Raw genomic sequence first — 23,671 nt, forward strand, 5'->3', positions numbered from 1 at the left:
GGCCTCCGTCAGCTTGCCTTCTTCCCATAGTGCATCATGGTGCCATGTGTTCCCCACTGTTGGCGCTTTCGGCGGTGGACAGGGGTCAGCATGGGCACCCTGACGGGTCTCAATGAGCCCATGACCCTGTCGGCCAGTTCACCACTGTTCCTTCCTTGGAGCACTTTTGATAGAGACTGACCACTGCAGACCGGGAACACCCCACAAGAGCTGCAGTTTTGGAAATGCTCTGACCCAGTCGTCTAGCCATCACAGTTTGGCCCTTGTCAAACTCACTAAAATCCTTATGCTTGCCCATTTTTCCTGCTTAACACATCAACTTTGAGGACAAAATATTCACTTGCTGCCTAATATATCCCACCCACTAACAGGTGCCGTGATGTAGAGATCATCAGTGTTATTCACTTCACCTGTCAGCGGTCATAATGGGTTCGGGCCAAGTCCGAGCTCGAAGCCCTTCCCCCGGACAGCACGCCAAATACGCATTTAAATTTACTCTCATATATAAATTATATGTAAGTGTGAACTCGTGAAATCCCCCCCCCCCCCAAAAAAAATCATGCCATAGAGGGTTAATACATCACATTGGAATAAATTGGTTAGATATATATCATTTTATTTAAAGAAAAAATAAATAAATAAATAAATAAATATTTAACTAAACCAATAAAACATTTAAAAATAAGAAAATCAGTGTAAAATAAATAAATAAATAAAAATGGTTATAGTAAGTAACTAAATAAATAGATTTGATTAAAACAATTTGATAAAAATAAATGAATAAAATCTAACAGTACAGTGCAGTGAAAAACGCTATGAAATAATGTGATAAAAACGAAATATCTAATTTAATAATATTTCTTCACAGTATTAATTGTTTACTCATTACAGTTAAATATGATTGACTGGGATCCTAGAAACAAGTGTGAATGTAACTTTTTATGTCATAAATATGATTCATAAAAGCATGATCTTCCGCTAGAGGGCGCAGTCCGCTTCCCTCGAGCCACAGCATCACCATAGAAACCGATGCGCTTTGCGACATGTCGTGTACACACTTTACGACATGTTTACGTGGTTTACGGTAGTAGCGCATTTTCACGTGAAGCATCGATAAAGGTATTATTAAGGTTATTATCAGCTCTTCTTATGAATGTATATCTGTATGTGGGTCACGGGCAGCAGCCGATATATTCAGCTCGATGTCAAAGCTGTGACGCGTTCAAATGAGGGTCTTCTGTTGTTGTTTGTCAGTGTAATGATGATGATGATTGGTTTATTGTTGATATCTGTGGATCAAGAAGTGCGTGACTGTATTACTGTGCCGTGTAATATATTAGCAGTTGGTTCAATATTGGTTTTAGTGTTGTGTTTAATGCTAGAATGCTTGAGTTAACTTGATCAATAAACTTTACAAAACTTTGTTTAGTTTGGGCGTGAGAGTCGTACATAATATGACAGTGAAAACAGATTATTATATTCATATGTGTGTGTGTATTCGACAGGCTAGAGATCTGTGAATGATGCTGAGGGCAGCGGCTCACTGCGGGAGATGGACAGCTGTCAATCAACTCACACGGACGAGCTCAGGTGCGTGACGTCAGGACGGACATCAGTAAAAATCCACACGCTATTCACACACTGTTATGGTGTTTACCACCAACTGTTTCTTTATATAAAATTGTGTAAAACGTATTATCTGGACGTCGTTTTTACGACTCCCTACTTGGATTTGTGCAGGCCTTAAAAAGGTCTTTAAAAGCCTTACATTAGATTGTTAAAGCCCTTCAGATACACTGTCACAAGTTCTAGTGCTGATACTGATGTGAGGAAACTCCTGCACCAATGAGAGACTCTTTTCCTCATAGTGTTTCAGCCTAGCAACGCCCTGGAAACTTTTCACAAACTTACCATAGAATCGTGACAGTGAGAAGATGTGCTTTTGTGTAAAAGTCAGCAGTATGTTTTTGCTATGAAATATGCTCCTCAGGTGTATGTCGATATGTAGTAAAGAGGCTGTGTGTATGTGTGTAGATATGGCTGAGTTTCGAGAGATTTTCTCGAAGGCGCGTCAGATCGCCATCATCACTGGAGCAGGAGTGAGTGCAGAGAGCGGCGTACCGACGATCAGAGGAGCTGAGGGACGCTGGAGGACCTGGAAAACACAGGTCATTCACTCACTCACTCACTCACTCACACACACACTTACATCAGAGTTTAATTTTTAAACTCTGTATAGAGCTTCTGTAGTTCCGCCTGCTTTCTAGCGGTTAGTATTCCACAGCGAGCTTACGTATTTAAGAATAAACTGCTCGTTTTAATATCTTCCTGGCCTACTGACATTTGTTAAAGGGTTAGTTCACCCAAAAATGCAATTATAATTACTTAAGGTAATTACTTACCCTCATGTCGTTCGACACCCGTAAGACCTTTGTTCATCTTCGGAACACAAATGAAGATATTTTGTTGAAATCCGATGGCCGAGAAAGGCCTCAATTTTCACTCACAAGACCCATAAAAGGTACTAAAGATGTCGTTACAAAGTCCATCTCACTACAGTGGCTCTACAATAAGTTTATGAAGCGACGAGAATAGTTTTTGTGCGCAAAAAAAAAATCAAAATAATTACTTTATTCAACAAGTTTCTGTCTTCCGCCTAGGCCTTTGATGTGAACTCACAAAGCACTATGACGCATGCGCGAGAATATCACCTGAGATAGTCTGCACGCAATAGAGGAGACCTGCGCAAACACAGGAGAGCCTTGCACACACACAGGGAGCGGACGCACATTCAGATCGCACCGTGTCGAGCTCTGAAACCGCAAAAATTGCACCAAATGACAGCTTTTATCAATGCTTTTGGTTGGCTTTGGATACATTGGGACCTTTTACATTCGAAAAAATCTTTTTGCCTCCCTTTGGTTTATAAAAATATCTTTTGAACCCGACATGGTATGATGAAGATTCTTTTTTTCAGTCTTTGCTGCCATCTGGTGGATTTACATAAAACCTGCAAAAGATTGCCAGAGCACACAGAGCCTAAAGGCAAGATTCAAAATCAATAACACCAAACGTGTCCAGGTTTTTATAATATTTTGGACATTTTGTTTTATTAAGGGGGTTCCTTTAAATGACACCAAATTTATTTATTTACATAACTGTATGTGGGTAAGGGAAGGCTTCAAAGTTTGTTATGTCAATTTCAGGCAAAAATACAAAATAAGCTTATGAGTTTAAGGGGTTAAAGGGTTAGTTCACCCAAAAATTAAAATTCTGTCATTAATTCCTCACCCTCATGTCGTTTGAAACCCGCAAGACCTTCGTTCATCTTCGGAACACAAATAAAGATATTTTTTATGAAATCCGAGAGCTCTCTTACCCCTCCATAGACAGCAATTTAATTAATACGCTCAAGGTCCGGAAAGGTAGTAAAGACATCGTTAAAATGGTCCTTGTGACTCCAGTGGTTCAACCTTAAAGGTCCCATTGCGTGGATTTTTGTATTATTTTATAATGTTTCCTGAGGTGTACTTATATTGTTAGTATGATTTTTACATCATAAAATGTCATAATTTAGAAATAAAAGGCTTTTTTTCTATCCTGATTTTAGCCCTCTGGCTTGAATGCTCTGTTTCAAGGGGCGTGTCTGATGTGAGACTTCAGTGAAAACGGCCACTGTTGTGAGGGGCTGACATCTTTGCATTTGAAATGAGTATTAGATTGTGTTGCGGCGGGGGCGTGGTTTAGCGAGGTCTGCAAGTGCTGCCAGAGAGAGACGGACTGGGCACTCGTGGTCCAGAGAGACGGAGAGCTGGAGAAAAATTGCTGAGAAAGTTATATTGTACTGAGTTGTTGAGAGCGCTGTGAGTGTGAGTTTATTTTGTTTGTATCTGAGAGTTCTGAATAAACACGAGTCCCAGTTACGTTGACCCTGTCTTTTACCTCCTTATTCTACGAACTTTGTAACATGTGGAACCCCTCTCGAATACTTTTACTAAATTTTTTTTACTATTACAGCCGTCGAGATGAACGAATCGTGCAATATTTTTAGATATTTTCCCATCACATGAAAGGCTGCAGTGATGAGCATTGAGTTGACAGACAGTCTGTTGATCGTGTGAATGCAGTAATCTCGTCATTGCATCGCTATTTCTCTCACAAAATGCTTTCGCCACAACTAACAGCAAGCAGTAAGAGCTTCGTTGTGCAGCTTAACAGCGTCATTCATTATAACGGGAGTTTCGACAAGTGTGAAGATACCTTGTGACGTGCTCTGGACATTATAAAGAGAGTGTTCTTTATATATAATCACAATTTAAATAACAGATTTGTTTCATGCTACTAACAGAAACGATGTGAAGTGTATCGTTTAGTCACTGGCTTGATTCACTGATGCATAAACAGTATTAAACGATTGAGAAAGAAAGTCTGTGTGAACTTGAATAATTAGCTACACATCAGAAATCACTGATCACAGATCAGGCATTGATTAACTCTGTTACTCACTGTTTGTGGCGGTGCTGTCGAATCCATATCGTAAAAGTCTGTTTGTAAAGCCTGTGCCTTGCGACTTAAATAACCTGAATCCATTTTCTCCTAATTCTCTGGGCGGGCAAAGCAGAGGAAGGGGAGGTAACCTTTCCCCATATAACGACATACAGGGAAGATTCCAGATCAGCTCGTCTGAGCTCTCATTTTCTCAAAGGCAGAGTAGGACACCCAGAACTCGGTTTACACCTATCAAAATTTCTAGCCACTTGGGGACCATATACAGGCTAGGGGAACTCGTATTAATGTTAAAAAACCTCAAAAACTGAAATTTTCATGTCATGGGGCCTTTAATGTTATGAAGCGCTAAGAAAAACACTTTTGTGTGCAAAAAACTAACAAAAATAACGATTTTATTCAACAATCTTGTGCGATTCATGTTGTTGGGCTATTCAAAGTGCAGCCCTTCTGGGTTTTAAGGCAGAACGCCCGCTCACTATTGGCCGAGCACGACCACATGATCACATGCATGCGTTGTGGTGCTCACGTGAATCGTATAGGAGAGTGACACGGAAGAGAAGAGATTGTTGAATAAAGTTATTTTTGCACACAAAAAGTATTCTCGCCGCTTCATAACATTAAAGGACCCCAAAATGAAAATGTCCTGATAATTTACTCACCCCCATCTCATCCAAGATTTTCATGTCTTTCTTTCTTCAGTCGAAAAGAAATTACGTTTTCGGAAGAAAACATTCCAGGATTTTTCATCATATAATGGTTTTCAATTGCAACCAAAATGCTGAAGGTCCAATCAATGCAGTTTTAAAGCGCTTCGATTGGGCTTCAGAGATCCCAATCTGTCTTATCTAATCTGTCATTTTCAAAAACGAAACAAAAAAAATGATTATACTTTTTAACCTAAATTGCTCATCTTGCGCAGCTCTGCGAGGTGCTAAGGAGGACGTAATCACATCGGAAAGGTCACACCAGACATAGGCAGAAGTACCGCCCCCGTGTTTACAAGCGTTCGTGCGAAGACAATAGGCTTGTTCAACTTGATACAGCGATGCATAGACCGATCGGCGGCTGACTTGAAGCAGCTCATGCCGGTTAGAAATTTTGTCCGACTTGAGACAGCCCCGACGCCACGTGACAGTGACGTATGTCAACAAAGTGCCGCGAGAGGGATTCGAGAGCAGTCGGCTAATACAGCCGGTGCAGTTTCTCAAGAGCGGCTGCACGAGGCTGCATGGACTCTGATGACGACACAGCTGTTCCACAATTGGCCAGATTCACCACATGACAGCGATCACGTGTGTTTCGTGTTTATTCTAGAACCTTCAGTTCCACTAATGCTCACAAATCAGTTTTTTTTATAACAGTAAAACCTTCTTTCATGGAGTCGCAATATTATATTATGTTATATTTTCATGTTTATCAAAATAAAACTGATAAAAAATGTAGACCCCACTTCATTGATAGTGTAGGCTTATATGTTGAACTTTATTCTTGAACACACCTTAATACAAACGCCCTTGAACCACTGGAGTCACATGGACTATTTTAACGATGTCTTTGTAATCTCGTGACACTGTGTGTGTCTCTACACAGGATCTGGCCACACCTGCGTCTTTCTGCCATCACCCCAGCAGGGTGTGGGAGTTCTACCACTACCGCCGAGAGCTGGCCCTCAACGCCCAGCCCAGTGCCGCACACAGAGCCATCGCCGAGTGCGAGGCGCGCCTCAGCCGCCAGGGCCGCTCGCTGGTGGTGATCACACAGAACATTGACGAGCTGCACCAGCGCGCCGGGTCCAAGCGCGTGCTGGAGGTCCACGGTCAGAGCACACCGCATTTCTCAACACTTTATTAGTAATATTTTATGATAGTAATGGTAGAAACGAAGCATTTGCACATCCTTCAAACATTGGCTCATTTGTTAAGTTGAAAGTTTTAACACCCACAGAATGATCATCAATACAACGACAACATGGATTTCATGATAAACGGACACATTGATCTTATTTCACATACTGATCACATTTCATTTTGACAGTATATATTTTGTTTACTTTCTGGGCACAATGATTTCTCTAGAAAAGGATCATAAAGTAGTTACGGGTACTTTCGAAACGCTTCAAGAAGCTTCGGAACCTTCGAAATCGCGGTGAACGAGCACTCAGGATGATTTCAAAAGCTAACACATTTCTGCTCCAGAGCACCTCTTATTTAACACAAACAAATTAAATAATACTCTGCTAGTCAACTAGAGATGTTTGATTTGGTAAAGATATATCTGTACCACAAAATGTTTCAAAAAGTCACTTTTTTTTATGACGTACAATAGGGCTGCATTGGAAAAAACTGACATTGCGATATTTTGTTTTTCTGCAATATATATTGCAATAAAAACTATTTCAGCAGATGATTTGAATAGCTCTATTTGAAAAGAATTAATCATTCTAGAATAATTGGGTGATTTTGTAGGGGAGTGAATTTAGCTTTAATTTCTACATTTCCATAACTGTTTATTTCACACCGACATAATGAATTGTTCTGCTTGTTCGCGAGAGTGTGGGCGGGCTTTTGATATCGCGGCTCTTCTTTCTGCTCTCTACTGTGCAGACTCTGTCTCAAATCTGTGCAAGATGTCAGCGCCATATTCTGACCTCCGGCGGCTTCACTTTTCTTCAGAAGAAGAGAATGAAGTTGTGTCGTCCATATTTTTTTACGGTCTATGATTACAACACGTAACCGACTGTGTTTATAGGGATACTTATTTTGCGTGAACGTGTCCGTTTAATCTCAAAAGACCATTCGCAAAGACCCGTCCCCTTTAGTCACTGTTGCAATGTCCCACATGCCATGGCATTCTCTAACCACACGTTCTTGTGCAGGGAAATATACATTGCGGAGCAAAGAGGACACAAAGTTTAAACTTTCAAATTTAAACAAATACAGGCTGTTTTGTGGCTCTTTAATGTGTCTTGACAGATCGCTGTGGCGCCTCAGTTAAAACTGCTCGTGAACCGATCATCTCTTCCTTCTAGTTAATTGATAGCATCAAATAAACATGAATGAATACCAGTTGTTTCAACCGTGGAAAGACACCAGTATACACCGTTTTTTAAGTTTAAGTCTACCAGCATTAATCTACAAACTCTCCTGACTGCTTTGTTGGACAAAACGGCGTATTTACCGTTGCGATTGGTCAGATCGTCTGTCAACCAAACTCGCGGCGAAGGGTGGAATCAGCGTTCACGTACTGTGTGTGCGGCTCTGTGTGCGTGCACAGAAAACAACACGTGAGTTACAATCCTTATGCGCTTGATCATAGACTAAAAAGATGGACGACGCTCCTTCACCATCTTCTATTGGAGAAAAGTGAAGCCGCCAACGTCCAAATATGGCACTGACATCTTGTGCTGATTTGGGAGGACCTGATTTGCGATATCAAAACCCCTCCCACACTCCCGCAGTATCTGTTAGTGCAGTTTACAGCAGAACAACTCGTTGGTGTGAAATAAACAGTTATGGAAATATAGAAATTAAAGTTAAAGCTCCAATCTGTTGGTGCCTCAGTGACTATTTCCCTCAGAGAGGCTGTCAATCTCAGCTGTCAATCATGTTTCCCAGTTTGAAAACCCCTATTAGAAATCATGGAGAGGGCGGGGTTTATGAGCTATTCTCGCACCAGCCAGCTGGGGGCGATCGAGACACTTTGCCTTCCCTTTTCTGGACATGTGCGGTACATTTGCACCTGATGCCTGACTCAACTTAAAAACGCATGCAAATGATAAACATTCACTCTCTGATGGTTAAACTTTGTATTTAATCAGCGAATCACATGCGTTCTGAACCGGATTGCAGCGGGCCACACGGATCAACAACGATCCCTATACTTGACATCGCACATCCTGCCATGTGACTATCGCGGATGTGCACATCGCCATATTGATGCAGCCCTAACGTACGACTAGCATTGACAGGGGAATATCCAATCTGTACACATAACGGCAGGCACAAATGCACGTATCCGATTCATATCAGATTTATAAAGCCCTACAATTTAATATAATAACCCAGATTATATAGATTATATGTCTTTCGCTGCATTTTCACTGTTCTGACCAGCAGGGGTCACCAGTGTGTGGCGATTCCAGGGACTGACCAAACACAAACTGTGTGTTTGGTCACTACATTAAAATCATTTTGAATTGGGTGATATTCTTGACTTCAGACTGCTGGAGAAAGTTGTTGAAATTGTCATGGAAATCTTAAAAAAGTGCTTGAAATGAATTTCAGTTAAAAAAAGTTTAATTAAATTATATTTTGCATAAAGCAAAAGTGTTTTGAAGTCGGCTGCTCATTATGAGTCTGAAGTCACCGATTACAGCACGTGCTCGGCAATCTGCAATGTGCTGAACATTTTTTCTGGTTTTGTAATGTTTGGTACATTGTTCTGACTGATCAGTGTTTTCTTAGACAAGGTTTTCAGGTACTGATGCCATTGAAGTGATCTTCCTCGTGTTTTGAATATCGTTTGTGCAGTTATAGCGACTTCAGCAGAACTGATGTCCTGCAGGAACACAACGAAATGAATTTGGGTTTGGTTTGGATGAATATCTGGTTTGTGTCTGTAGGTAACCAGTTTCAGACCAGGTGTTTGAGCTGTAGAGATGTGGAGGTCAATCACAAGAGCCCCATCTGTCCATCACTGGAGGGCAAAGGGTAGGTCGCGCCCTCAGAACCATGTCAAATAACACTAAGAGCAGCTCCATTAATGATGATGTTCAACTGTTCAACATTCTTCCTCAGGTCACCTGAACCGGATGTCCCTGACGCGCTCATACCTGTCAAAGACCTGCCCAGGTATCCCACTGACGCACATACCTCTGATTTTTACCAAAAATCTCTTGTTTTTTTTTTTTTGTCCAAAGTCCATTTGAAGTTTTATGGACTACATTTTAATGGTTAAATTAATCATGCATGTCATTTCACTACTAAACTTTAATAGAAATCATTAAACATACAATTTGACAACAGTTTATTAAAAGGTTAACAAAAATTACATTTTAGGGCCCGATGAAATGCATTTTATTTTCCCCAAAATGTAGTTGTTTTAAAATTCTGTTTTAATTGTTCTGGATTCCATTTTTTCTGTTTTAAGTGTTCTATAAATTTTACTAATGAAAATGCATCTCTATTTAATTGAAATCATGAATGTTAAACTTTTACTTGTTAAATTGTATAACAGAAAATTCATTTTTAGGGCCATATGAAATACATTTAATTTTTTTTTTGTCAAATTCCATTTTATTTCCCTCAAATTCCATATTTTCTGGTTCTATTTTAAATGGTAATTAAACTGCATAGTGTGTTTAAATGATTCTGGATGTATCATATAATACAAATATATTATCAAAAATGGTTGTAATCAAATGAAGGCATAAACATTAACAATTTAATTAAAGCTGCAGTCCGTAACTTTTTGCTCTCTAGCGGTTAATAAACAGAACTGCATGCATCTTGCGGAAGAACATTGCAGCCGGAGCTACTTCTCTCTGTTTATGTCTATGGCGAGTCACGCAGGGACTGTGCTCCTCCACAGACCGGTCTGAAATAGTCCCAATATAAACACTTATTATAAGTGTGCTATAATGATTCAGAGTAAGACAAAAACACGTTGTGTTTGGAAAATGGTTTCATGTTGTACATTCTCACACTGTCGATTTTGAACACAAAAAAAGTTACGGACAGCAGCTTTAACTTTTAAAAATGTAATCAAATTAAACTGTACTGTAACAAAAAAATGTTTTTGGTAAACCAAAAGCTGCGACAGAGGATTACTGTTAAAATTAAAACATTGATTGTAATGAGGTATGTTGTTATGGGAAGAAGGAGGCATGAACCGGCGTACATTCAAACAAACTTTAATAAATAAATAAACAAACAAACTAAAAGTAATGCAGGCAGCCCCTCACGGACACAAACATAATAAAACATAAACAAAATATAACGTAAAGTCCCGGCCTGGTCACTGGTGTCGCGCCTCCTTTTATGCGTCTGAGCTCCTCCATGAGACACGAGACCGGTGTGGGGCACTGCTGGCGCTCATTATCATCACGCCACCGGCCTCTCTCCGTTCTCACGGTCCCTCGGCTTCGCTGCTTGCCACATACCCCCATCACCCCTCACAGGCCGGGTGGACTCCCGAGACTGCGCTCTAATCTCTCTTGAGTTTGTGTAGTAGAGCAAACTGACAGACTTTACCCAGCAGTCTTTCATATCACCATTTGATTATATGTGCAGCCCTATTCTTCGTCATCCCAATTTGGCCCAATTCCGTGTTATACAGTAAGTCCCGTTTGGATTCCATGAGTGTTTTGTGCATCATCACAGCTCATGTGAGGTGTTTCTGCCACAGGTGTGATGAGAAGGGCTGTGACGGTCTGCTGCGGCCTCACGTCATCTGGTTCGGAGAGACTCTGGACTCGCAGATCCTCACTGAAGTGGAGAAGGAGCTGGAGACGTGCGACCTTTGTCTGGTGGTCAGTTTCAGATCACTTCTGAGCGAGCTGAATGTGATTTGTAGAGTCTGAAGTCTCATCTGCTCTGTGTTCCTGTCCGTCTCTCAGGTCGGCACGTCCTCTGTGGTGTATCCGGCAGCCGTGTTTGGCCCGCAGGTGGCGTCCCGAGGTGTTCCAGTGGCCGAATTCAACACTAAGATGACACCAAACACAACACACTTCAGGTCAGTTCATAAACTGGACAAGAAACCCCCCAATTACACACGAACAGAGCAAACATGTACAAGGCTTGAAATTTGATTTAGTGTAAGTGGCGATCAATGTTGGATAATAATGTTACGTACTATAATGTTACTGACTGTAACAAGGTTGCGCTGTTGAGGCTCACGCTGCCTCTTAAGGAGAAATCAAGCAGCACACACAAAGATTGAAAATGTGACATTGATTTCATACAACAATTCAATAAACAGTTAAAATCAAGTCACCTACATTTTAAATGCAATATTGATTGTTTTTGTTCGGTTTCAGCTGCGACAATAGTTCCAAACAAAGATCACAGCAGAACCACAGCGTGTCTCACAGCAACACTCTTCCATTACTGAATGATTCAGCGTTTTGAACAAATCGGTTGAGTCAAAGATTCAATGACTCATTCATAAACAGCTGCCTCATTCTTGAAGGAATCAGTCGTTTGAATGAATAGCTCAATGACTCACTCATTACGACGGTCACCTGCCGTCACCTACTGGTGGTTTAGTTTCATGTTTAAAAAAATCATTCTTTCCAACATTTCTTATTTGTATATTCAAAATATATTTAAAGGGACCCATGGCATGAAATTTTCATTTTATGAGGTTCAACATTAATATGAGTTCCCCTAGCCTGAATATTGTCCCCAAGTGGATAGAAATGTTGATCGGTGTAAACCCGAGTTCTGGCGGTCTTCTCTGCCTTTGAGAAAATGACAGGCCAGACGAGCCAATCCTGAAGTCTCCTGGTTTGACGTCCAAGCAGGAACGGTTACCTCCCTTTCCTCCACCCAGAGAATTTGGCATACCCATGCGAGCGCCATATTTGTTTGTCCTGGAGAGATCATGGCTTGTGAACAAGTAAATGCTGGCAGTTTCTCAGTGTTTGGATGTACAAATGAAAACAGAAGTCTTTTCAGTTCCTTCTGATCTGTGATCAGTGATTTCTGATGTGTAGCTAATTATTTATTATTCGTGCACACACTGCGGCTTCTCTCTCTCCAGACAGAACGGTGTTTTCGTGTTTTCTATCTTGTGAGTCAGTTTTTTTGTAAGTCATCGTCGCGTCTATCGGTTCTAGAATGTGCATACAGTCATGAGTTTCTGCTCAACATCGGCAGAATAACATCTTTAGAGAAAAACTTCACACACGCCCAAGCTCGGGCTGCACTGGCCGGTGGCCTTAAACATCCCCGACCCCCAGTACTGCATCTGGCCCACAGCGGAGGCACCAAACGCGGCGTGAGATTAAGCAGAAGGGGGTAAGCGTGAGCATATCCGGGCTAGCCAGCCTAGCCCCACAATAAACTGGATTACATTCGATTACTGCTGTTGTGTCTTTGTTTGCGCTGTGTACTCAACGCGCGTCACTGACGCTTTTATTTTATTTTAAAAATAATGCTATTATCAACACTTACTTTTAACTCGTTCATCTCGACAGCTGTAATGGTACTTTGCATGTGTTACAAAGTTGGTAATAATGATGAAGACGGACTCGGTGTGACTGGGACTCGTGTTTATTCAGAACTCTCAGATACAAACACAATAAACCTGCGCTGACTGACAGCGCTCTCATAACTCAGTAGTTACTATAAATAACTTTGTTAGCAATCGCTGAGCTCCATCTCTGGTACATTAGTGATGTCCGGTTCGCGAACGATCTTTCTTTTGAACCAGTTCTTTTTAGTGAACCGAATCAGTTCACCAAATCGGACTGAATCGTTCTAAACGGTTCGCGTCTCCAGTCAGCGCTGATCTATAATTTACTAAAGTTACTAACTTTCTGACATGAGTGACAGCCCCTCCGACTAGAAATAGACTAATAACCTGAAGTATATGCTGTAACTACTACAGTTCAGACATGCTGAGAACTGATGTGAAGTGAACTCAGGTCCATCCGTCCAACCGAGCAGCAGCTCATGCCTGCTCGTGCCTCGTAGACCTCTTTAAACCACGCCCCCTCCGCTCATTTAAAATGCAAAGATGTCAGTTGATCAAAGATGTCAATCACAACAGTGGGCGTTTTTACTGAAGTCTCACAGCAGACACGCCTCTTGAAGCAGGGCATTCAGCCACAGGGAAAACAGCAGTATAGAAAAAATGCCTTTTATTTCTAAATTATGACATTTTATGATGTAAAAGTCATACTAACAATATAAGTACACCTCAGGAAACATTATAAAATAATAGAAAAATGCCATGCCATGGGACCTTTAAAACATTCTCATAACATTATTTAATGCAATTGTAATTTTTCAGTCTAAATTATTTAATTTGATTTTTAACAGCCCCATCCACCTGTTTCCGGGGGGGCGCTACTGTAAAAAAGAATGTGGGTACAACTTCCGGTGAGGCGGCGGAAGAAGTATACCAATGGTATTTTGTCTGCTAAGTTAGTGAAGAGGCTAAGGCTGCGTCCCAATTCACATACTATCCGTACTAAATAGTATTCGAAAAAAAAATTAGTATGTCCCAAATCGTAGTATGTTGAAAAGAGTATTCCAAAGATTCCCGGATGGTTTACTATTTCCGGTTAGAATCCGAAGTGCAGATCGATGCGCACTCTAACGGCTGATATTACCCACAACCCATTGCGAGATGGACGAGGATTCGATTAGAACTACAAACGCGGATAAAAAGTGTTAAAAAACTACAAACATGACGGTTACGCGAGTCTGACGGTTAAGTGGAGAGGATTAGATAAAGTGGTTTGAGTGAGCAATTATCAGTATTTAACCTGACGAAAAGATATTTATTCAATATTATCCACATTATATTTCTCCTTCAGCAGCATTGAGAACTTTTGTAATGATACGTTTGGCCATTAACTTTGCAAACACATGAGAGGAGTCTCTGCATTAAAGACCCACGAATGGCAACGAACGAGCGACTACATTTCTCTCCGATACGGTAGGAGATTAAATTGAATGTGGAGGATTTGAACTGTGAGGATGATTGACAGGGCAGTTTAAACGGTGACAGGACACATAACTAAGCAACAGAGTCCGTTAAAGATGATGAAGTAGTATGTCCCAAAGCTTCCATACTCTTCTGCTACACACTCAAAAGTATGTACTTTTTCTTCACAAAAAGAGTACATACTTTTAGGACGTAGTATAAGTAGGCGATTTGGGACGCAGCCTAAGTGTTTTTCGGATCATTTGCAAGGTTTCAGAATTATAATTTGTACTATTTTTTTATCAGATGGTGCCACAAGGGTTAAAGGGTTAGTTCACCCAAAAATTAAAATTCTGTCATTAATTACTCACCCTCATGTCGTTGGACACCCGTAAGACCTCCGTTCATATTCGGAACACAAATGAAGATATTTAAGTTGAAAGCTGATGCTGAGAAAGGCTTCAGACAGGCCTCCATTGGCATTCAGTACATTGACACTTCCAAGATCCATGAAAGGCACTTAAAACGTCGTTACAAAGTCTATCTCACCACAGTGGCTCTACAATAATTTTACGATGCGATGACAATAGTTTTGCGCGCAAAAAAAAAATCAAAATAACACCTTTATCCAACTTGTTCTCGACTTCCGTGTGTGCCTCCACGGCGCATGCGCGAGAATATGACGCAGATCCGGCGTTCGGACATATGACCCAGAAGCGATTTGTTTACGAGCAGAGGAAGACGCGCGTGTCTAAGCTGTTGGATTCTACATTGATCGTGCTTTAAGTCTCGGCGTAGTGCTCAAAATGGGGCTTAAGTGTGTATTTCATGGATTCCCGAACGCCGGCGCTACGTCATATTCTCGCGCATGCGTCGTGGAGGCACACACGGAAGTCGAGAACAAGTTGGATAAAGGTGTTATTTTGATTTTTTTTTGCGCACAAAAACTATTGTCGTCGCATCGTAAAATTATTGTAGAGCCACTGTGGTGAGATGGACTTTGTAACGACGTTTTAAGTGCCTTTCATGGATCTTGGAAGTGTCAATGTACTGAATGCCAATGGAGGCCTGTCTGAAGCCTTTCTCAGCCATCAGCTTTCAACTAAAATATCTTCATTTGTGTTCCGAATATGAACGGAGGTCTTACGGGTGTCCAACGACATGAGGGTGAGTAATTAATGACAGAATTTTAATTTTTGGGTGAACTAACCATTTAAGTGAAGGTTACTGTGAAGCAACATTTGCAACATGAATGACACACACTAAACATTTCAGTTTAGTACATTTATTAGTTGATTAATAATATCACAATACAATAAACAATAACATTTTCGTGTCCTTAATTGTCCTTACTTTACTGACCTTCCACAAAAGTGCTGCTGCATGACTACAATAGCGTCCTGGCCCTGCAATACATGAACAACCCGCTGTCTGTATTCAAGGGTCACTGATGCTTGCACACATGCCTTGTGATGGGATACATGTAGGCTCAGGCTCAGCTCAATGTCCGCTTTTAGATCGTTTCCGACAGATACTGATACGCCTCTAAGATTTTCAAATTGCTCATCGCCTTACCATCACATGCTACTGAATCTAGAAAATAGCTAAAAATGCTACCGTATGTGATACAAGGCCACTTCTTCACGTCATCCTCCCAACCAACTACCGCGGAGGGTAAAGGTACTGTAGTTTCACCCTTTTGAAAGTTCGTTGAGGTTGTGTTCCCACATCGTTAGCAATTTGGATGGCTTGAATGACTGTCAACTGTTGAATGTCAATAAGCTATGTTTCCATCCACCTATTTTTATGCGCATTTTGGGATATCGCATCAGAAAATTCTGAATGGAAATGCCAAGATGCGCATGAATTCTAAAATTGCGCATAAAAAACAAATGCGCTCATTTGAGTCGGATAAATGTTCTATCCGTTACAAAAACGTGCGCATAAACTACGATGGAAATGCATAATGTCCCGCTTGTTTACTTCGAACCGGAAGACGCTCCCACTTTTGAGGGCTTCATGGGACAAAGGAAACTTGTGGATAGTGCCTTATTCTTAAAAAAACGGGCCTTGGCCCTCTAAACATGAACAATCACAGGGCCAATCTCAAATTTACCATTCTTAAATAGAATTCTTGAAAAAGTTGTGGCTTCACAATTGAGATCTTACTTGAACCTTTTCAGTCAAGATTTCGCTCATCACATAGCACTGAATCTGCTCTTCTTCGTGTGGTTAATGACATTCTTCTGTCCATGTATTCAGGGTTAATAATCATCTTGATTCTTCTCAATCTAAGCTCTGCATTTGACACAGTCTGCCATGAAATACTAATTTCTCACCTTTCTTATATCGGTATCACTAGTTCAGCTCTTTCCTGGCTCATTTCCTACATCATATAAATCTGCCACTGTTCGGTTTTCACAGGGTGTTCCTCAAGGTTCAGTTCTTGGTCCACTTCTGTTTATCATTTATATGTCCACTTGGTGACATTATACGCATGCATGGACTTCAATTTCATTGCTATGCTGATGACATTCAAATTTACCTTACCACCAGCTGTGATAGGCCATCCCTGCCTGACTCACTCACTGCATGTATCAGGGAAATCAAGCATTGGATGTCCTGGAATTTCCTTAAACTAAAACAAAACTGAAATATTGATGATTGGCTCTGCTATCTCAGTCAAAAGGATGGACCTGTCCTTTGAAATTGACAGGGTTTATGTTAAGCCTTCTTCACCTGTCCATAATCTTGGTGTCTTATTTGACTTATCTCTATCTTTTGCCTCTCAAATTTCTTCTGTTGTTAAAAACTCTTTTTACCATCTTCGTAATTTTGCACGTCTTCGATCTTCCCTGATTCTAGCTGATGCTGAAATCTTAATTCATGGATTAATCACATCACGTCTGGATTTTTGCAATGCTGTCTTCCTAAAAAAACGTATTGCAAGGTTACAGTATGTTCAAAACTCTGCAGCAAGAGTTCTCACCTCCACCAGGCGCTCTGCTCACATTACTTCTCTACTGCATGATCTTCACCTGTGGCATCACATATTCACTTTAAGATATTACTTCTAACATTTAAAGGAACACTCCAGTTTTTTTGAAAATAGGCTCATTTTCCAACTCCATTGGTTATGTTTACGGAAGTTATATTGCGTAATATCATTGCACCGCTGCACTCATGGTACAGCAGCAAAGTTTGTTGATTATTACGCAGGAATCGTAGTATAGTTCCTAGCCATATCGGCCTAGAAAATTGCAACTTTTCATTTTCCGTCAGTCTTAGTACACGATGTACCTACAGAAGAGTCAAGTTTTAAATACGTTTGTATTGTGTATGTGGGTGTGCAAATGAATTTATAGCACTATGTAAAGCAATCTTGAGCAATGGAAAGGCGCTATATAAATAAAACTTCTTCTTCTAATTGAGTTTATTGATCAAATTTAAGAATATGAAATGAAAGATGAGGCATACATTTAATAAGATTAGGGGGTGAAAAAACCCTTTATAAAAGGTAAAAAATGCCATCTGGGTAAATATCACAAAAATGCATATTTAAAGGAACACACCGACTTTTTGGGACTTTAGCTTATTTAACGTATCCCCCACAGTTAGATAAGTCCATACATACCATTCTCATCTCCGTGCGTGCCATAACTCTGTCTGACGCACCCACCGCTAGCCTAGCTTAGCACAAAGACTGGAGGTAAACGGCTCATCTAGCCTACTGCTCAATAAGTGACAAAATAACGCCAACAATTTCCGTCGGTCTTAGTACACGATGTAACTATACACATCACAACAAGTAAATAGGAAAATGTTGGTGTTATTTTGTCACTTATTGAGCAGTAGGCTAGCTGGAGCGGTTTACCAGTCTTTGTGCTAAGCTAGGCTACGGTGAGTTATGGCACGCACGGAGATGATAATGGTATGTATGGACTTATCTAACTCTGGGGGATACGTCAAATAAGCTAAAGTCCCAAAAAGTCGGTATGTTCCTTTTCAAAATGCCAATTAGGGGGTGTCAAGGGCTAAACAAAGTGGCTACCTTGGTTCCAAATGCTGTAACTTTTGATTACTTTATGCTATCACCACAACATTTGATCCAGATGTTGCTCATCTGAAGGGGAACTTCACCAAAAAATAATTGTCCTCCTTGCTTATTTCCTTCCTGAGTTATTGCATGTCAAATAAGAAAGATATGTAAAATTATAATAAAAAACATACTTTTAACAGCATGATTCTTTCTCGGCATGAGAATGTCCAAATTTAAAGATTTGTTTTCTAAAAATGTAAAAAGTTTTCTATCAAACAGTACCTACCTTTTGACTCTCCTTGCTAGTTTTGGAGTTATGAGTCTTTACTTTTGTGTATGTCACTCAGAAAAAACAACTCTAAAACGGTTTAAACTATGAGAACAGATTTTTAAAACATTAAAGTACTTGATTGTTGATAGCTGTGGTGTGTCGATATTACATTTAAAGTTAATATATTTTAAATGTATTTTGTAATGATGAAGTTGCCATTTAATACACTTTAAATACATCACATACAAGTTTCAATAGAAATTATATTAAAGTATGTTTTAGTAGACAATATTAGTAATTATAGAATTTCATATAAAGATGTACTGAAGTCCTACTTCAGTGGGTCAAAAAGTGCTTTTAAGTTCAACTAATTGCATGTAATATAAGTATTAAAAAAAAGAAAGAATTTTTTTTAATATTATAACTATTATTTAACTATTATAGTTTAAATAACATGCAATTAAGTCTCTAAAAAAAGTGTATTTTTCCATAAGTACTCTTCTTTTAAACAAGGGCAGATGTGGACAATGATCAGCTATACAGTTTACAATCATAGTTAAAAACATTTGGACGATGACACAGTGACCAATCACAGTCATGTAGTAATCAGCTGATCTGCTCTGGCGTCAGCTGACCACATGTTTGCAGTGGTAAATGTGACGTTAATAATATCTGACTGGTCTTGTTGCAGGTTTCACTTCCCAGGCCGCTGTGCAGCTACTCTTCCTGCCGCACTAGCGCGCCACGAGTCTGAGCTCATCTAACACTCACGGATCAGCTGGAGCTCACCGAGAGGAAACAGCTTACAGAATAATCTCAGATTCATCTCTCTGCTTCTGAAATATGGACTGTTATACATAAACTGGGAATGGGCCAAAGTAAGCACACATGAATGTGTGTTTGTGCTGTTGAAAGTTTCCCAAGTGCCTTCTCTTCAATCCCTGCGGGCCGTGCTGCGTCTGCTTGAGTCATGTGGGGTAGAGCAACATGACACGTCTGAGCTCACATCATAGCATGTCTGAATGTGGGATACAGTGCTTTTACTCTTTTTACTTAGTACACAGCAGTGAATAAAAGCATTTTCCACAAGCTGTGTCTGGATTGTGTCTGTGGCTCTTCCTGCAAACTCACATGACATATTCATAAAACTTCTCTTCATCAACTACTTTACACCATTACGTTTCTATAATGGACGTTTCCATCAACATACAGTTTATTACATTTATTAATACATTTATTCAGCATTAAATTGCTAAAAAAGACATAGCCTATATGTTATAAACACCGATCAGGCATAACATTATATGTTGGTCTCCCTTTAGCCGCCAAAATAGCCCTTACCCGTCAAGGTATTGACTCCACTAGACCCCTGAAGGTGTGCTGTGGTATCTGGCACCAATATGTTAGCCGCAGATCCTTTAAGTCCTGCAAGTTGCGAGGTGGGGCCTCCATGGATCAGACTCGTCTGTTCAGCCCATCCCACAGATGCTCGATTGGATTGAGATCCTGAGGAATTTGGAGGCCATGTGATGTAAAAGAAAAGGTGAGTCATCAGACCAGGCCCCCTTTCCATTGTTCCATGGTCCAGTTCTGATGCTCACGTGCCCACTGTTGGGGCTTTCGGCGGTGGACAGGGGTCAGCATGGGCACCCTGACTGATCTGCGGCTATGCAGCCCCATACGCTACAAACTGCGATGCACTGTGTATTCTGACACCTTTCTATCAGAACCAGCATTAACTTGAGCAATTTGAGCTACAGTAGCTCGGACCACGTAGCTCGGACCACACAGGCCATCCTTACATTTACATTTATGCATTTGGCAGACGCTTTTATCTAAAGCGACTTACAGTACCCTTATTATAGGGACAATCCCCCTGGAGCAACATGGAGTAAAGTGCCCTGCTCAAGTTGTGGTAGTGACCGCTGGGATCGAACCAGCAACCTTCTGCATATCAGTTCCATGGTTTAACCCACTGGACCACCATCTCATGGGGATCCTTCGCTCCCCATGTGCATCAATGAGCCTTAACATATAATGTTATGCCATGACCCTGTCGCCGGTTCACCACTGTTCATTCCTTGGATCACTTTTGATAGATACTGACCACTGCAGACCGGGAACACACTACAAGAGCAGCAGTTTTGGAGATGCTCTGACCCAGTCGTCTAGCCATCACAATTTGGCCCTTGTCAAACTCGCTCAAATCCTTATGCTTGCCCATTTTTCCTGCTTCTATTACATCAACGTTTTGGACAAAATGTTCACTTGCTGCCTAATATATCCTACCCACTAACAGGTGCCGTGATGAAGAGTTAATCAGTGTTATTCACTTCACCTGTCAGTGGTCATACAAACTATCGTCACTGGGACGGTACATTTTAACCCTCATAGGGTCTTTGGGGTCTGTTTCCCTCATTAAAAACACTGTTCCCTTTATCTCAGTGGCATGTGATTTTGTAACTTTTGTTACATTATCTATCTAAACACACACACACACACACACACACACACAAAACTGGGCTTGATTCGGTTGTTCTGAAGGCATGTAAAGAAAAAAAAACACACTTGCACACTCGTGGTCTTTGGGGTCCAAATGGGTAAACATTGAAAATGAATGGGAAAGGTGAAGGTTTTTATTTTCCATTTTTCAATAAAACCAATAAATCCGAAAATTTTCACACAGAAATGCATTTGTATAGAATTTGACAAAAAATTTGCCACAAAGGCAGATATGAAGGCGTGAGACCTAACACACAACTGCTTAATTCTGCTTATTGCTATTGGTTTTATTATTTACATATTTTTTTTAATAATTTCTTAAAGTTGGTGTTTTTTTACATTTGGTTTACTGAAATAAATAATTTTTGAATACAATCTGTGACTCTTATTTTTTTTAGTGGCATTTTAGTTATATTTTGGCAAATTTTTATGGCATTGTTGCAAAAACAGATACTACAACAACAAAACAAAAAATTCTAACCTTTCACAAAAAATCAACTGTTGGCTTGCAGGAGAGCGGAGGCAAACAGTTTTGTCCTTTGTTTACATCATAGCAGCTACATAAAACGTAGAATTGGAACTGTTAATAGAAAACGCAACTACAAATAATAAGACAAGTTGTGGTCCACAAACAACAGATTGTCCTGACAAAGTGGAAACTGCTCAGTTTCAGGAGAAGCTTTTGTGCTGAGCTGCATTGTGCTCTCCTAGTTTCTGGAAGCTGTTCTCCGTAAAATGTGCAGCACACAGATAAACGTTTGGGTTTTAATGTTCAGGAACAGTGTTTAAAATAAATTTTAACCACACTGGGCATTTTTTTACCCATCTAAGCACATGTTCTGAAGCTCATGGTGCATGTGCACTTATTGCGTGTCCTAATCCACTTTTGCTAGTTTAACGATGGGGAAAAAAGGTCGGCGCGCCAGGCGCATGATCTAAAAGTGTTGTACCTAGTCTCTTAATGAGTCATGGGTGTGTTTTGGGTATAATGTGCAATAATGTGCAATTCCCTTTAAAAGCCAGTTGCACTTGCACCATTGCGGTTAACGATGGGAAAAAAAGGTCGGCGCGCCAGGCGCATGATCTAAAAGTGTTGTACCTAGTCTCTTAATGAGTCATGGGCGTGTTTTGGGTGTAATGTGCAATAAACCAATCAGAGTCTCATCTCCCATTCCCTTTAAAAGCCAGTTGCACTTGCACCATGGCGGTTTCGCTATTTACATGGCAGAATTTGCAAGCGGAAAGACAGCGCTTCCCCAGAGAGGAATTTTTAATATTTATAGGGGTCATGAACTACGTTTTTTTTTAATTGTTTTATGATGTTTCCTGGGGTGGACTTATAATGTAAGAATGCTTTTTACATCAAAAATTGACATAATTTATAAATAAAAGGCATTTTTCCTACCCTGATTTTAGCCTTCTTCTCTGAACGCTCCGTTTTAAGGGGCGTGTCTGCTGTGAGACTTGTGTAAACACCCACTGCTGTGATTGGCTAACGTCTTTCCATTTGAAATATTATTACTCCCTCTTTTAGCTCGTTTTTACAATTGCAGCTCTCATGGTTAACTAATCGTGAAAAGTGTTGACTTACATTTAGATCTATGTCATTATATTTAGATCCATGGCATTATGTTAAAATCGTGGCTTGAAAGGTTGCAGTGATGATCATTGTAGCCGATCACACAGCAGCGATCTCGTCATTGCAACTCAGTGTCTGTACACTAACGAATGCTTTCATCTTCACTAACAGTGCAAAAGTGATATAGTTAATAGATTCGTTGAATAAAACGGGAGTCACTGATAGATGAACTCTCGCGGTTTGATTGACTGCTCCAGCGCGTGCTGCTCAAAAGACTGCAAAGGGAGCTTTCTTTGATCGCTTTCTTTATAGAAATGAATCACAGTTAAATAACAGATTATTTTCATCCTACTAAGTTTAGTCACTGGTCTGATTTACTGACACACAGACAAAGAACATCTGACTGTTATGAATCATTACATTTCAGATCAGGCATTACAATGAACACAGTTACTTACATGTTGCATTACTGTTGAACCCAGTCACTGCACAATATTTTGTAATCCTCAACGGCATGTTTATTGCTTTGTAGCTCGAAGGATTAACAATAGGCCTATATCACATGCACAAATCAGTCGGCGGGGCTAAACAGGCAATGATGAAGTAGGTGTTGATATTCTTCTGCTGAGGCGGTGCTTGCCTCCCTTTGACGTCATAGATCTCCACTTTGAAAAACCTTTCTTTTGCTGGACCTGGTACCTATAAAAGCTTTTCTTTGACTATCAAGGAAGTTTTCAGCGATTGACTTTAGACCAGGTTTCTGTTGGGCAATGGCGTAGTCGTTTTCAGTTCCTCAAAATAGCAACACGCCAACAATGCGCCTGAACACACCTTGTTTTCAGACCAGCACGCCCATGGGGGAACAGATGGGCGCCAGTGCATTTCATATTTGAACAATGTGGCACTGGACATGAAAATGATAACTGTGTCGGGCTGAAACTGGCAAAAAACACTTGTTCCGGGTGTATGAGAGGGCCCTCTAAGTTCGTCAGCTTTAGGAAGGTCAAACAAATGAGTTTTGGGGAAAAACAGCGTCTCTTTGATAGTGACAACACTGTCTTTTCTAGCACAGCTCAACCAGGCCTCGTCCCCTTTTTTTGCGTTTTCAGTGGGCGGA

At 40.5% G+C, this 23,671-nt stretch overlaps 1 protein-coding gene across 3 annotated transcripts; it reads left to right on the forward strand.

Moving 5' to 3' along the window:
• The first annotated feature begins 1,054 nt into the window (after nucleotides 1–1,054).
• Nucleotides 1,055–21,348, forward strand: LOC307127447 (NAD-dependent protein deacylase sirtuin-5, mitochondrial). 3 transcript variants are annotated; one of them, XM_079818662.1, is made up of 9 exons: nucleotides 1,055–1,119; nucleotides 1,506–1,590; nucleotides 2,035–2,168; nucleotides 6,100–6,325; nucleotides 9,131–9,218; nucleotides 9,306–9,359; nucleotides 10,915–11,038; nucleotides 11,126–11,241; nucleotides 19,165–21,348. In XM_079818662.1, the coding sequence occupies exons 2-9, from the start codon at nucleotides 1,521–1,523 to the stop codon at nucleotides 19,235–19,237; spliced, it is 885 nt and encodes a 294-aa protein (XP_079674788.1). In that variant the 5' UTR covers nucleotides 1,055–1,119; nucleotides 1,506–1,520; the 3' UTR covers nucleotides 19,238–21,348. The 3 variants fall into 3 exon arrangements, with proteins under 3 accessions (XP_079674788.1, XP_079674789.1, XP_079674790.1); XM_079818663.1 differs by having other exon boundaries at nucleotides 1,062–1,130; nucleotides 19,165–19,561; XM_079818664.1 differs by lacking the exon at nucleotides 1,055–1,119 and adding an exon at nucleotides 1,125–1,255 and having other exon boundaries at nucleotides 19,165–19,561.
• The last annotated feature ends 2,323 nt before the right edge of the window (nucleotides 21,349–23,671 follow it).

This window comes from Gobio gobio, assembly GCF_949357685.1.
Source record: "Gobio gobio genome assembly, chromosome: 6".
NCBI lineage: Eukaryota > Metazoa > Chordata > Actinopteri > Cypriniformes > Gobionidae > Gobio > Gobio gobio.